We start from the raw sequence: 15,500 nt of genomic DNA on the forward strand, positions 1-15,500 counted from the left end.
TGTCAAGTATTTTTGTACTACTTTTTATCTTGTAATTAAGTATTTTCGTGTGACTTTTTATCTTGTAAATAAGTATTTTCCTACGACTTTAATCTCGCAATAAAGCCTTTTGTACGAATTTGAGCATGTTATAAATGATTTACCAAAGACTTTAATCTTGTAGTATGATATATGTTTTTCGAGTGGCCCTAATACTCCAACATAGTTTTTTTAAAGGTTTTTTGAGATTGAGGTTTTGAGATTTTCCAATTTCCCACTAAAGTCTTTGTCAATTTTTTATTTTGTGTCACACTTCCAAAGATGTTTGACGTGTAAACAATGACAAGAAAAATAGTTTTAAATTTTAATAGTTCATAAACAATCACAAGTTTACATATATATAAAACCAGCAAGAGTCACAGTGTCGCACAACAATTTTCGTAATATTTCTTCCACGTGTTTGAGGTGAATCAAGATGTTGTGTACATGCTCCATCATGTTCAACATCAAACACATGTATCGGGCCAATGTGGACTGAAGGTTAACTGGTTTAGTAGCTGCAGGGCTCGTCCTCCGCTGACTTCCAAGTGGATTTTCATCTTTACAGCCGACATTTGATATCTCCTGAATCCAAAAAGACTCGAAGTAGAAGCACAAATATTTGTCTCCGACAACAAATCAAATCTTTTCCATATTGAAAGGCACCAACTGTGAAAATATCCCACAAACACTTGACTCACAAGATTTTTTTTTAAAAACAGGAAATATTTTAGATTTTTTTAGATATACGATATAAACAAAAGTTAACATTCAAAAGTGTGTTTAACGACAAGAATGACAAGTCGTTTCAACGAGAACTGGAGACGTCGCAACAGAAGCCGCGGCGTTACTTGAATACTTTGATAACTTCAAGGAAATGCTAGATGAGTAACTGCGATTCAAGATGTCTGTAGCACAGGAAATGAGTATATATTGTGAATTCGGATTCATGATCTAAGAATTTGCTACGCAACGTAACAAAGATAGCTCTGGGTAAACATGCTAAACCAAGTTAGCATGTAGCTTCGGCTAGCTACGCTCCCAACAATCTTATATGTAAACACACTTTCCTACTTGGTGTCAACCTTCCCTTCGTCAACATTCTTCTTTATTGGTTTAGTCTTGGTTCGCCGACATTCCTTCGCTGTGGTTTGTGACTTTTTACTCGCTTTTACTAAATAAGCGTGAATCCGACTTGTCATGGATGCAGCGAACATTCACACATTTCAACAGACGTTAGCGCGTAGCCCCCGATCGGCTAAGAACACACATGTTTTTGCATTTAATACTTGTTTAAACCTGTGATCGTTTCAGCTTCAGGCGGGTACTTGAACGATACGTGAACACGGGATTTACGCGAAGCTCCTCATTCTACGTCGAATTCTGTCGAGCTAATTAATACAATTCCTGCTTGTTTTCTTTGGTTTGCGCTCGAACCGTCGTATCGTACAGACATAAATGCACGAGCGACAGATCGCTCCGAGTGAAGAAGGTCTGCTGGTTCATGAGAGAAGGAATTGCAGCAGGCGCTGGTAGAAGATGCTACAATCTTGTCAGGAATAGAAACTCAAGACTGATATGACCTGAGCAGCCGTTCTATCTTCAACCATTTTTTTCCTGCTGCGAGACGAACACGACTGGTTTCAGCTCGACGACCGTAGTCTCGATCAAAAGGTTTACATCATGATTGCGTCGAGATCAGGGATGGATGACGTTCGTCCAGGACCCACTTGCTCCTCACATGCAAACTTCTGATTCTGGAGCCGATACATTAGGAAGTAAAAACGGTTATAATGTCGCTAACAAACAAGTCCAGACCGTTTCTCCTCAGCGTCAGGGGGGAAAATAATGGGATGATCCTCCTTGACGAAAACATCCATCGCGCGCGTGTGTGTAAATACCGTTATATTAGACAATAAATAATAAACTTTGTTGATATATTTCAGACAAATTCTGGCTCTGGAGCAGCAGTTTTTAGAAAAAAGGTGTCCGGGATTGTTGAAGAAGCAGAAAAAGTGCCGCGTCAGCTGGTCGTCCCCGGTAACAGGATACCTGGGACCCCCCCCCCCCCCCTCAGATGTTGACGTGGAACGAGTCCCAGCTGTCATCTTTGCTGGCGCCGTTTTTGGACGGGACGCCGCTCAGACCCTCCCCGGCGTCCGGCTGCTCTCCGGTGGGCGTGGCGCCCGGCTCCGGGTAGTACTCGTCGTCCTCGTCGAAGTAGCCGTTGTCCATCATGCTGAGGCTGGAGGCGGCGCTCAGGTCCTGGCAGCTGCCTTTGTACTCCTGGATGGACTCGTGGAGCGACCAGAGTTGACACAGCAGAGACATGTCCTGCTGCCGAAGGCCCACCTGAAGACCAGACCAGGACCAGTTAGTGAGTCCAACCACACTGTCCATACAATTCCACAGTGACCCCCCCACCCCTACTGCCATTACTCATCATTTAAATCAGTGCTCACCATCCTGGATTGGTTTGTGTTGTAATTGGGCCGTACAGGTATTTTATTTCTCTTTTTTTTAAATGAGTGAATTCAACAATTTGTCTATTGAACGGTTTCTTTCTTTTTTTTAATAATTAAGTTGAAATAATGGATTTTCATTGTACACATGGAGTGTGATATTTGTATTCTGGATGTTTTGTATCTGGATGTTCTGTTCTATGTTAGTCTTTGTATCCTTTGTCTTTGTTGTTTTTCTTTGATCTATGTTCTTTGTAAGTAAGTAAGTAAGTAATATATAGTCTTTATCTTTAGACTTAGATTGTGTCATCCTGTTCTTTCTCTTTATGTTCTTGTTCTTATTTTATTTTGATTTATGTTTTATGAAAATTGCTGTATTTTCTGTGGCTATTGGAAAAAAACAATTTCAATAAAGTTTTACCTTACCTTACCTTATTCGGATAATAATTAAATAAATCGAAATTCAATATTTTTGAAAGAATAATGGTTCCACCATGATTGGCTGAGAGTTTGATCAATTAGCTCCGTACTCTCTTTTTTATATTGAATTAAAAATGCTATTAATGATAAATTAATGAATTAAGAACATTCATTTTTGAATTATTGGAATGAAAATATCAAACTCTATGTGTAAAAAAAACCCCAAAAAACTTCCTTTATAAGAAAGATTTCGATTTTTTTTTTTAATTCAATAATTAAAATACAACAATTCAATCTTTAACTATTCAAATTATTGAAGTCAATTTAACAATAAAAATAATGTATTCAAAAAATAATAATTCAGTGCTTGAAAAACATTTCAATTAAAATATTAAAAAATGTTAAAATGTAAATTCAATATTCTGATGCAACGTGTAAATACTTCCATATCGATCGATTGTATTTCTTAGAGGCAAGACATGATGGTGAGTTTTATTTTTCCTGCGCTTACGCAGCTTCTTTTGTTTTTGCTACCTTTATCGGCTACATATGATCACAGGTCGGTCCATTAAAACTAGGCCTAAATAAAGCCTGTGTTGCAACAAAAAAAAAAGAAGGATTTAAATGGCAAAACAAACCAGCAGGAGGCAGAGGAGGAAAAAATGATTCCAGTTTCATACAAACATGATCACAACAGCTAGAACTGGAGATGAGGTCAACAAGAGGTGAAGAGAGATTTCCAAATCAGAATAAAAGTAAATATTCGGGCAGACTCACTGCGACCTCTACTGCGGTTTGACATTTTGATTTGAGATAGGAAAGTAATGTTACTTTTGTCAATGAAAAGAATAAAAAAAAAAAAAGGTTAATTTGAACCGTAATTATTGATCATGAGATATAAATTAAGACTTTACGCAAATTTTGTTGACGTATACAAATGAAACTGAATGTGTTTTATAGAAGGAACTCACACTTCAAAGTTCCAACAATTCAATGTTTTCATCTTGTTTAGTGGCGATGGTTATGTTGCATCAACTTCAGGACACACATGTGGTTCTGATGTAAAAACACCACAAATAAACTTTAACATTAACCTGATATCAGTGAGTGGCTTAATACCTGTTAATATCTGACCATTATTTGGTTATTCTTTCATTACTTTGTCTGGTTTTGTCAGTAATGTGTATTATTCATGTGTTTTTTTTTGACATAGAAAAATGACAATAAATATATATATTTAAAAAAAAAACACATTAACATGCTCAAACACAGCAGCACAGAGCTCAGTGAGGAACTGCAGAAAGAGTAAAATTGAAGATCTGAGTCTAGATTTCATCTGTCGCTGCAGGACTGATCCACACTCAAGCACACGCAGATCCAGACTCGCTGCAGTCAGATCTCAGGGAGATTCGGGCTCTCGAATGTAGGACACGAGAACCTGCGCGTGAGCGACCCGGTTCAAACGTAAACAAAAGATAAACCTCCGGCGGCAGCAGGAAGTGGGATTAGAGTCCAGCCGCCCGGAGGTCCAGCAGTTTCACCAGAGATTATTGGGACTAACTCAGAGACGTTCCCAGCTCTGATAGGAACGTTCGTTTCGTCGCCAAACGAGGAGTAGTTGTCGGAGTCGTGGTTCTGACCGACTGGCCATTGGAGCCGACCATCATTCTGCTCCTCATGGTCGACTCTCATTACTATTGGACGGCATCCATTCTCGACGCCGTACAAATCAACAAATGACTACAAACTGATTGTAAACTCTTTGTTAAAGCCACGTCTTGGAAACATGTTTACTTTAGGTGCTCTCGACCAATGAGAGTGAGCCTTACTGAAGCTAACTAAGGCGTTGACGATAGCTTGTGCTAAGATATTCTCATTTCATTTGTCTACATGAAGAATTTTGCGAGAGAATGTAGACAAACGTCTTTAGTGAAACCACTTAAGCTCAGAGTTCAGCAACAGGCGCATCGTTTTTGTTTTGTTTTGACAACATTAATGTAGAAGTTAGGTTTATAATTGTGTGAATGCTGGGAAGCATTCATTGTGTGAATGCTGGAAAGAATTCATACAATTGAGATCCTGTTTTCTTCTGACCTAATCTTTGTGCAGCTTCTCCTCCCACAAATTGTATCCGATTTTAACCGTTCCAACTTTTCCATTCATCTCCTTTCCAAAATGAGGGCTATATTCTAGCTTTCTTTTATCTCTTCCACTCCCTTTTATTCCTCTTTTTCTACCCCATTCATTTCAATGGGGAAATTCTTCAACTCATGTTTCAACTAATACTTATACTTTTACTACTATAATTCCACTACTACTTCCAATTTTACTACTACTTTTAATGTTCTGCTACTTTAACTACCAATTCCACTTCTTCTACTTTAACTACCAATTCCACTACTAGTTCTAGTTTTAATTTTCTGCTACTTCTACTTTTACTACTAATTCCACTTCTTCTACTTTAACTACTAATTACACTAATACTTCCACTACTACTTCTAATACTACTTCTAATTCTACTACTACTTTTACTTTTCTAATACTTCTATATTTAGTACTAATTCCACTTCTTCTACTTTTACTACTAAATACACTAATACTTCCACTACTACTACTACTTCTAATTCTACTACTACTTTTACTTTTCTACTACTTCTACTTTTAGTACTAATTCCACTAATACTTCTAGTTTTAATTTTCTGCTTCTTCTACTTTAACTACTAATTAAACTAATACTTCCACTACTACTTCTACTACTAATTCTACTACTACTTTTACTTTTCTACTACTTCTATTTTTACTACTAATTCCACTTCTTCTTTTACTACTAATTCCACAGCACAACAGGGTCAGCATTCACACTGCATTTTCTTCTGGAAATGCACTCTTTTTAGTTAGTATTGTGTAGTTGATATCGTCAGAGGTCAATGAAGTCCACTTGTAGTTGTCCAACAAACTTCACAACCTGGACACGGCTCCACAGATGCAGCTTTGTCTTCTCGTGAAATGTAAAGAAACGTGCATCCTCACAGGCTGACACCCTGTAACGACCACCATTTCCTTCCTTTTGGCGTGTTCAGTGACCTCTGCGAGTTATGTTGCGGGACGGGGCGGACGACAGGCGAATCCCACATTTGGAACGCTCGGCTGGCTCGACTCCAAGCGCGAGTGCACGCGTTGGTGTCGCTGGGTTTAATCCAGAGGAAGCCAAATGTTGCCGGGACGAAGGAGATTTAAGTGGTTTGAAGCCCGGCAGGAACCAACGACTGTGCCATCGCCTTTATCCACTTTGAGTTGTTTCCATGAAGAGTTAAGAGTAAACACTGAATAATTCACTTCAGTTAGAAGAAAATAAAATCATCTTAATTGTCATAGATTCACTAAACAGTTGAGACCCAAATACACACAAGACTTCTCATTCAACCAATAAAAAAACAGGGTTTTGATCACATAAATACGGTGTCAAATACATTTAAGACTTCTAGTTATAAGTCACAAAACTCAATTGTGATTTTTAGTTGTAGATGTTGATTTAAAACATTTATTTTTATTCATAAAAAAAAAGATTAATTCAAATAACGACACAATAATAAACGATTTAACAAATTTGGTTTTGTCAATAGAACGATAGTTATTTACAACTTATTTTGTAGTTTTCCTGCGCATGTTTGACGTCATCAACACAGAACTGGGTCGTTCAGGTATTTTTAATTCTAATTTGAAAAAATACATTTTTGTTTATTTATTATTGGTTTAAATGTCACCTAAACTCCAGTGTTGGTTCAAAGTATCATTTTTGAGAAGTTATTCATTCTTTCACATTTCGATTTTTTTTTTCCGAGTCACTTTTATGTATAAGCCGCAAGTTTTCGTCTGGAAGAAAAAAGCTTCACTCACTTCGTGTTTTCTCAACAGACTCTGACATTCGGTGGTTAGTGTTGCTGCCGAACTGACTACAAGAACTCGATTGTGTGCCAGAGGTTTCACGATTTCACGTCGAGCCCGTTTTAAAAGAGAGAGAAAGAAGCGACGCGAAAAGAGAGAGTTTTGCAGATGGGGTCTGGCAGGCAGGTCGAATTACACTTTCTCTAGTGAATAAAACATTACCATCTCTTTCCGCAGCAGAGCCAGAGCCGCGTCCAGGTTGGCCGGTTTGCTGGAAAGCAGGCTGTCGGTGTTGTTCCTGCCTCGGCTCAGGTCGTCCTGGATCATGGTCTTCTTCACGTACATCCGCTCCATCTCCCTCCACGAGCCGCCGCTCGAGTTCAACAAGCCGCTCAGGCTCTTGGGCAGCGGCGGGAGACCCTCGATGCACGCCATGCCTCCCGCCGAGCCGTTCGACGACTTCCCGTTCATGGTCACGGACTACCTGGGCTCGCGGGTTCTGATCTCGGCTCGTGAAGGTTTCAATCCGAAATCATACAAAGACAGGGAGACGAACGGACACAGTTCCTGAGAGGAGGACGCCGCCAGGACAACTAAAACACACTTCTAAATCCGATAGACCCTTCAAAGTAAAACAACCCACTAGTATTATAATAATAATAAAATACAAATAATGAATATATATATACTTTGCCTGAGTGTCTCGTGTTCATATGACCTTAAGCCCCCATATGCGACTTGGTGTCCGTTGAGTGGCAGATGAAACTCTTTTCAAATGCCCAAGCTGGGACTCTTATTTTGAAGGCAAGTGTCCGGCAAAGAAGCGCCTGTTTGCTGTTGGCATGGATTGAGGATCGTGGAGTGGAGTCGGCTTCCTGTCTGCAGGGCGGCTCCCGCAAACATTCCTTCTTCTCCTTCATTCCTAAAAACACAAAAATGAAAACACACCTGATTTTCCATTTGTTACTCATGTTCATTAACAATGTAAATGTCTCTGAAACTGAAGTTTTGCCGCTCGACCCCGTTAATGTGCCTGTTTCAGGGTTGGTTTTTTTAAACACTTTTAAGAGTTGAACACTAAAATGAAAACGCTTGTCGTAATCTTTTAACCTTTGACCTTTGCTACACATCTCTTGACATCTTTAAGATTCTTCAGATTAGAAAGACATGGGGTGATGAAGTACAGTTGTCTTCATAAAACAAGTAAAAGTAACCAATACTACTGAGTACTGTACAAAAGTGGATAAAACGATCAATACATGCAAAAATCAAATACATTAAAATGCGACAACATTTAAAACCACGAGATAATGATGGATAACAATAGCAGGAAGGTCATATGATCATCTGGTTTAAAGTTTCTCATTAATAGGATATTAACTTCACATGTGACATGTTTTTTTAATTAGTGAAAAACACAGCAAAACCTATTATGATCTTTGAAAACTTCTTTAATGTTACACTTTTTAAAATCCTTTTCGGTTTCTCATGTGTTTGATTGACAGGCTGAACCCCTCTTTCCTATGTCATATGTGTTCAGCCCTCTGACTGTTGGTTCAACTCCCTCCAAAGTAAAAATATAAGAACTGGGTGCGCGTCCTCTTTAGTGTTTGCGTGTGTGTTCTACCGTAAAACAAATGTGTGTGTGTGTGTGTGTGTGTGGAACAATGGACAGATGGTGGGCTTCACTGCCCAGCCCGCCTGGAGCCACGTCTCAACAATAACACAACAATAACAATGAGAGCACAAAAGAGTCGCACACACTTCATGACAAGCGATGGGTTGTACCACACACACACACACACACACACACACACACACACACACACACACACACACACTCACACACACTCATCTATCTTTCCCTCAAACATATAAACATTAAGGTTATGATGAAGATGATGATGATGATGAAGATTATAGTAAAAATGATGGTCATGAAAGTTATGATGAAGAGGATGGTGATGAAGGTTATGATGATGAAAGTTATGATGAAGATGATAATGACGACAGTACTGATAAAGGTTATTATGAAGATGATGACGATGAAGGTTACGATGAAGATGATGTTGTGAATGATAATACATTTGATAAATGATGAATGATGATGGTGATAAAGAAGGAGGTCATGATGAAAATGAAGAAGGTTATGATGAAGTCCATGATAAAGATGAGGCGGATGACAGTTATGATGAAGAAAATGAGGGTCATGAAAATTAATTTTATAATGATGATAGGAATGATAACGGTGATGAAGACGATTATGATGATGGTGGTGATGAGGGAGTAGGTGATGAGGAAGATGATAACAATGATGTTGGTGATGATTATGATCACGATGATTGTGGTGATGAAGATAATGAAAATGGTGATGATGATGACAATGATCGTGGTGATGAAGATGAAGGTGATGATGAAGATGAAGATTATAATGAAGATGATGACAATGATGCTGGTGATGATGAAGATGATGACAATGATGCTGGTGATGAAGATAATGATGCTGGTGATGATGAAGATGATGACAATGATGCTGGTGATGAAGATAATTATGGTGGTGATGAAGATAAGGTAAGGAAACGTAAGGTAAAACTTTATTGATCCCTCAGGAGGTCTCCTTCGGGAAATTGTTTTTTTTCCAATAGCCAATACATACAGCATTTTTTTTATAAAAAATAATAAATAAATCAAAATAAAATAAGAACAAGAACATAAAGAGAAAGAACAAGATGACACAATCTAAGTCTAAGATAAAGACAAAGAACATAGATCAAAGAAAAACAACAAAGACAAAGGATACAAAGACTAACATAGAACAGAACATCCAGATACTTTCACTCCACTCCTGCCCCCGAACTCAGAATTGTACAATTTAATAGCCCGAGGAATGAATGAGTCCTTGAGTCTATTTGTTTTGCGGTGGTGAAAATGAAGGTGATGATGAAGATGATCACGATGATGGTGGGGATGAAGATGATCACAATGACGGTGGTGATGAAGATAATGAAAATGGTGATGGTGATGACAATGATTGTGGTGATGAAGATGAAGGTGATGATGAAGGTGATCATGATGATGGTGGTGATGAAGATGAAGGTTTTGATGAAGGTGATGACAATGATGGTGGTGACAAAGATGATCATGATGATGGTGGTGATGAAGTTGAAGGTTATGATGAAGAGGATCAAAATGATTGTGGTGATGAAGGTGATGACAATGATGGTGGTGATGAAGGTGACGGTTATGATGAGGTAAGGTAAGGTAAAACTTTATTAAACTTTATAAAAAATGTTTTTTTCCAATAGCCACAGAAAACATAAACACAAATAAAAAATAAATCAAAATAAAATAAGAACAAGAACATAAAGAGAAAGTACAAGATGATACGATCTAAGTCTAAAGATAAAGACAAAGAACATAGATCAAAGAAAAATAACAAGACAAAGGATACAAAGACTAACATAGAACAGAACATCCAGATACTCTCACTCCACTCCTGCCCCCGAACTCAGAATTGTACAATTTAATAGCCCGAGGAATGAATGAGTCCTTGAGTCTATTTGTTTTGCACCTGGGAAGGAGCATTCGTGCTCCATCTGCTTCTCTGTTCACTGATGACAGTGCTGAGAGGATGACTGTCATCATCCATGATGGACAGTAGTTTGTTCAGTGATGTCCTCTCAGCAACTGTCACCAGTGAGTCCAGCTTCATGCCAACCACAGAGCCAGCCTTTCTTATCAACCTGTCCAACCTGTTGACACTCCTCTTGGACACATTCCCACCCTAACACACCACAGCATAGAACAGAACACTGGCCACCACAGACTGGTAGAACATGCAGAGGAGCTTCTTGCAGATGTTAAATGATCAGAGCCTCCTCAGTAAGTACAGTCTACTTTGAACTTTCTTATATACATGGTCTGTGTTGCAGGACCAGTCCAGTTTACTGTCCCGCCACACGCCGAGGTACTTATAGTTGTCTACTATCTCTACCTTGTCGCCTCTGATGGACACTGGACGTGGCTTTGTCCTGGACCTCTCGAAGTCCAAGACCAGCTCCTTGGTCTTTAGGTGTTCAGCTGCAAGTGGTTCCTCTCACTCCAGTCCACAAAGTCACGTATCAGACTCCTATACTCGTCTTCGCTGTTGTCCCTGATGCATCCAACAATGGCAGTGTCGTCAGCATACTTCTGGACGAGACTCAGCTCTGAGTTGTAGCAGAAGTCTGAAGTGTAGATGGTGAAGAGGAGAGGGGCCAGTACTGTCCCCTGAGGTGCTCCTGTACTGCACACCACAGTGTCAGACGTGATGTCCTTCAGCCTGACATACTGTGGTCGATCAGTAAGATAATCCGTAATCCAGGAGACCAGACCAGGGTCCACGTGCATCTTAGTTAGTTTGTCCTGCAGCAGAGTGGGCTGGATGGTGTTGAAGGCACTAGAAAAGTCCAGGAACAGGATCCTCACTGAACCGCTTCCTTTATCCAGGTGGGAGTAGGTCCGATGCAGGAGGTGAAGGATGTCATCTTCTACACCAACTGCTGGCCAGGAGTCAAACTGCAGGGGTCTTTCGCGTGCTGGACTTGTGGCCTGAGATTTTTGAGGACCTTCCTCTCCAGTGTCTTCTGGTGGTGATGAAGATGAAGGTTATGATGAAGACGATGACAATGATGGTGGTGACGAAGATGAAGGTGATGATGAAGATGAACATGATGGTGGTGGTGATGAAGATGAAGGTGATGATGAAGATAACCATGATGATGGTGGTGATGAAGATGAAGGTGATGATGAAGATGAACATGATGATGGTGGTGATGAAGATGATGAAAATGGTGATGAAGAAGATCACAACAATGATGATGACGCTCTGTCAGCTCACAGTCTGTATAATCAGAAGCAGAAGGCTGTGTGTGTAAGGGGGGGGGGGGTGAATGCCGGCGCCCCCTGCTGAGATGTAGGAGCTCAGCAGGCCGGCGTTAATCTGTTCTGATAGCTGACGGCGCTGCACTTAAACTGGCTAATGATGTCCGACTGATCCGCTCAGGTCTCTGCTCACTGCTGATAATAGCATCGTCGTCTTCATCTCTGGTTTATGTTTCATCCAAGAACTGCGGTCTAGCTGTCCAGGGTGTCCCTACATCTAACACCTGTGACCCCGGTACACTGGGACGAGCAGTATCCTAACAATAAACGTCCCATAAAATATTATACACAATTTCACAGAAAAACCCACATAAACTTGCAGATGAAGACCAGCATAGATTCAACATAAAGTTTTGTTCATAAAAATGTCAATTATGTCTCATTTAAAATTATTTGTTTTCTAAGTTTCTCTGTAAGCCTGGTTCAACTATATTTCAATGACGATTTTAAAAGAGTGTTTTATTGCACACGCACACAAATCTAAGTGTGTCTTTTAGGACACGTGACCGCATTGACAGACTGTGACGAATTTCAGTTGGAACTCGTCTGAAAAAGGGACAATAGAACTCAAGTGTGATCAAGTGGGATCAGAGCAGCTGCTACAAAGACACCAGTTTCCTCTTTCACACACGTTATTTCTACTAAAATAGGCATGACATTTATTTTTATTGTTTGACTTAGTAATTGGAAATGTAAAATTCGTGAAAAATGAGTGTAAACGTCTAAAACATGACATAAAAAATATAAACATTTATTTTCTTTGTCTATTTTTGGTTTCAGAAGATGAAGACTGACCCATCACCTCTCCCTCTGCACCAGAATGTTGACATGATTAAAAACCTGTAATTGCTGGGTTTGGACATCAAAACGATTTAAAAGTATCTTTAGAGGTCATATTTACATCTGATCCATTGAAGAAGAAATCATTCTCACTTTTTCATTAATACCATTTTTATTCAGTCTTAAAACATTAAAACAAACAAACAAACAACGGTTTTGTGACAATAAATAACTTTCCAGTCTGTACTGTGCATCTGTCCATCAGCAGAGGTCAGAGGTCAAGACCTTTTGACTCAAACTCTGAAAATGAGTTGACGATAGAAATAGAACGAGACTTTTCACACAGCGCCAGGACGACAAAATGCTTCTCTCGCCCCCTGGTGGCTGATCTTAGTAAAGGTCTGCTCAAAGAATAAAAAACTTTATTTTGCAACTGTGTAAACGTATGAACGCTTGCACCCGAGTCCATTTAAAACTTTGAATGATCTTAAAACTCGAAACATCAGTGACGTTAAACCCTCAAAAACCCGACTGACCTACTTCCTTTAACACAAGGAAGTTGCTGAGCTCGAGCGAAGAGGCATCGGTGGTCATAATCCAAACGCCATTTGTGGAAACAAGGCTTTAGTGATTTGAACGAGGTAAAACTTAAAGCTAAAACTAGTGAAAAACATTAAGACATCCCAGACAAACAAGAGTCCAGGTGCTGGTTGATGGTAGACTCCAGCATCATACGCTGACACACTGGACACATGACCTTGACTCCAGAGATGGTGTCGGCGACGGAGGAGGAGGAGGAGAAGGAAGAGGTCGGGGAGGGGTCAGCTCGTTGTGTTGAAGATGGAAAGGGTGAGGTGGAGGTAGAAGTCTTCTCCTTGCCCGCCATGGGCTTCTTTGGGTTTCCCGACGCAACAGAGTGACCAGTCATCCTCTTGTGGAAGAGGTCGAAGATCCCGGCTGATTCTCCGACGTCGCGCTGCCTCTTCCTGGACGTTTGATCTCCAGCCGTCGAAGTCCTGTCGCTTGTGGAACCGGTAAAGTACTTGGACTCTTGGGCGGAGCTCGCTGCAGGGTTCGAGGGTCGGGCAGAGGTCACGGGAGGAGCTGGAGCTGCCGCTGGTTTCTTGCCGAAAAGATCTACGATGGACTTCTGTCCGACTCCGTCCCCCGCCCGGCGGCTGCCCGGCTTGTGGATCCGCACCGGTGAGCCGTTGATGTTAACGAAAGCCCGGTGGTTTCCGACCGACCTCTTTTTGGGCGCCTCAGGTCCAATCGAGGTCAGGGGTTTGGAAGAGGTAGGAGGTCTTGGCGGCGATGTCAGCGGTGGGCGTGGCAAGGAGGCAGGAGGCACCTGAGACGTGGAGGACTTTCCCCCCAGAAGGAAACCTTTACCGCTGAAGGGGATGAGGTTTCGTATGTCCTGAGATCCAGAGCCTGAAGTGAAGAACGGAGGTCCATCAGTGACACATCTGAAGTGTCATTTAGCCATCACGCCATCTTACCTTTTGTCTCAGCAGCTGTCGAGCTGGAAGGTTTTTGACTTCCAGGCGTCTTCATCTTCTCCGTCTCTCCATCTTTCTTTGCACCTTTCTTTCCCTTCTTGCCGTAACCTTCTGGCTCTTTTACTTTGGTGTAAGTCCCCCCGCAGGTCCTCTGGTGGTCCCCCCACCATGGGTCCAGACGGGTGGGAGCTCTGTTCATCGCCCTCTTCACGTAGCCAAAATAGGGCTTCCTGGTCTGACAGGGGCCGTCGCACCTCCACCAGTGCTGCCGGTATGCGTCCACCTCGTCGTGGAAGTCGTGGTATACCTGAGGTGGACGAAGAGGAAGACCTGAGTGTCAGGATCAGCGGATCACTGACGAAGACACACGTACACTTATGTTAGTCCCGGTGGCCGAATTGATGCGGTTCATGTGCTTGCAGAACTCTGGGCCATGTCCGTCGCGGTCTCGGTTGTTCTGGGTCACAAACAGAAGCGCGTGGATCATCTCGTGGAGCAGCGTCTGAGAGGAAAACCCGGATCTGGTCAGAGACCCTCATGGATGTCGTCATCAAGACTCACCTCCACCAAGTCTTTTCTCGATCTGAGCTTCAGCAGAGGTTCACTGAGCCTGATGGAACACAGACCACCACGGCCCTCGTATGAACACACCCCGGCACACCTGGAACAGGTAAAGACACGAAGAGCTCGAGGTTTTAATGGCTCTAAAGTATACATTTATATGAACAATGGCATTGAAAACACAGGTCACTCCACACACGAGGACTCACAGTGTCATCCTCGCACTCCACTTCACTTCCACCCCGCACAGTTTGCCCCAGAAGAAGGTGTCGTTGAACTCCAGGAACATGGACCTGACATCAGGACTGGGGTCCAGGGTCTCCCACGACGCGTCCACGATCGACAGCGGCCTCTCGGGCAACGGCTTCCAAGAAGGCACAACATCGCTTCCGACACCGTCTACTTTACGCTTTTTAGGGTCGTTTCCGTGCGTGGAGGGGAAAGAAGTCGTGAACTCGCTGTCGAACTGTTCCTGGAGCTGGATGGCGAGGAGCAGATCGGCGTCCATGTCTGTGGATCACGAGCTCTTTAGGTCAACTGACGCGGACACGTTACTTCCACGATTGCAAATACATAACTTTTGCCTAAAACCTGTTATTAAAAAGCACCATCTATAGCCATAAAAGCTCGGTTCGTTCGAGCATTTTTCAATGGCTGTGTTTACAAAGCCCGGGTTCCTCGTTAACTGTTATACATCATGCATACTTCCGCTTTAATTTCAGAGTAAAACAAAACCAAAGTCTCCCATTTAAAACGGCGAACATAAATAAGTCTAAATTATTATTTTTGTTTTTAAAATATATATAATAACTGAGGACTTCTCTGTTTGAATAATGCGTTTTTTCCCCTCATATGTTTGAATACTAGGTTAATTTTTTTGTGGTTATCAACACGTATTTCCGGCTGTATAGTCCAACCAACAACCGGAAATAGACGAAACGTTACAAAA

At 41.4% G+C, this 15,500-nt stretch overlaps 2 protein-coding genes across 2 annotated transcripts; both read right to left on the bottom strand.

The window, feature by feature from the left end:
* Positions 1-329: 329 nt before the first annotated feature.
* fam89a (family with sequence similarity 89 member A) lies at positions 330-7,359 on the bottom strand. The gene is made up of 2 exons (XM_087806081.1): positions 7,008-7,359; positions 330-2,370 (listed from the first exon to the last, which is right to left on the bottom strand). Exons 1-2 carry the CDS (start codon positions 7,254-7,256, stop codon positions 2,092-2,094), a joined length of 528 nt encoding a protein of 175 aa, XP_087662207.1. The 5' UTR covers positions 7,257-7,359; the 3' UTR covers positions 330-2,091.
* Positions 7,360-12,641: 5,282 nt separating this feature from the next.
* Positions 12,642-15,202, bottom strand: sprtn (SprT-like N-terminal domain). The gene is made up of 5 exons (XM_087806479.1): positions 14,761-15,202; positions 14,552-14,651; positions 14,364-14,492; positions 13,991-14,297; positions 12,642-13,922 (listed from the first exon to the last, which is right to left on the bottom strand). The coding sequence occupies exons 1-5, from the start codon at positions 15,057-15,059 to the stop codon at positions 13,162-13,164; spliced, it is 1,596 nt and encodes a 531-aa protein (XP_087662605.1). The 5' UTR covers positions 15,060-15,202; the 3' UTR covers positions 12,642-13,161.
* Between the last annotated feature and the right edge of the window lie 298 nt (positions 15,203-15,500).

This window comes from Callionymus lyra, chromosome 13 (genome assembly GCF_982586985.1).
Source record: "Callionymus lyra chromosome 13, fCalLyr1.hap1.1, whole genome shotgun sequence".
In the NCBI taxonomy this organism is placed as follows: Eukaryota; Metazoa; Chordata; class Actinopteri; order Syngnathiformes; family Callionymidae; genus Callionymus; species Callionymus lyra.

Coding starts and splice junctions, on each gene's coding strand:
- fam89a (XM_087806081.1), bottom strand. CDS start 7,256: ATGAACGGGAAGTCGTCGAACGGCTCGGCGGGAGGCATGGCGTGCATC. Junction 2,371..7,007: donor CTCTGCTGCGGAAAGAGATG/GTAATGTTTTAT, acceptor TCTGGTCTTCAG/GTGGGCCTTCGGCAGCAGGA.
- sprtn (XM_087806479.1), bottom strand. CDS start 15,059: ATGGACGCCGATCTGCTCCTCGCCATCCAGCTCCAGGAACAGTTCGAC. Junction 14,652..14,760: donor TGGAGTGCGAGGATGACACT/GTGAGTCCTCGT, acceptor TACCTGTTCCAG/GTGTGCCGGGGTGTGTTCAT. Junction 14,298..14,363: donor CCACCGGGACTAACATAAGT/GTACGTGTGTCT, acceptor CGTCCACCTCAG/GTATACCACGACTTCCACGA.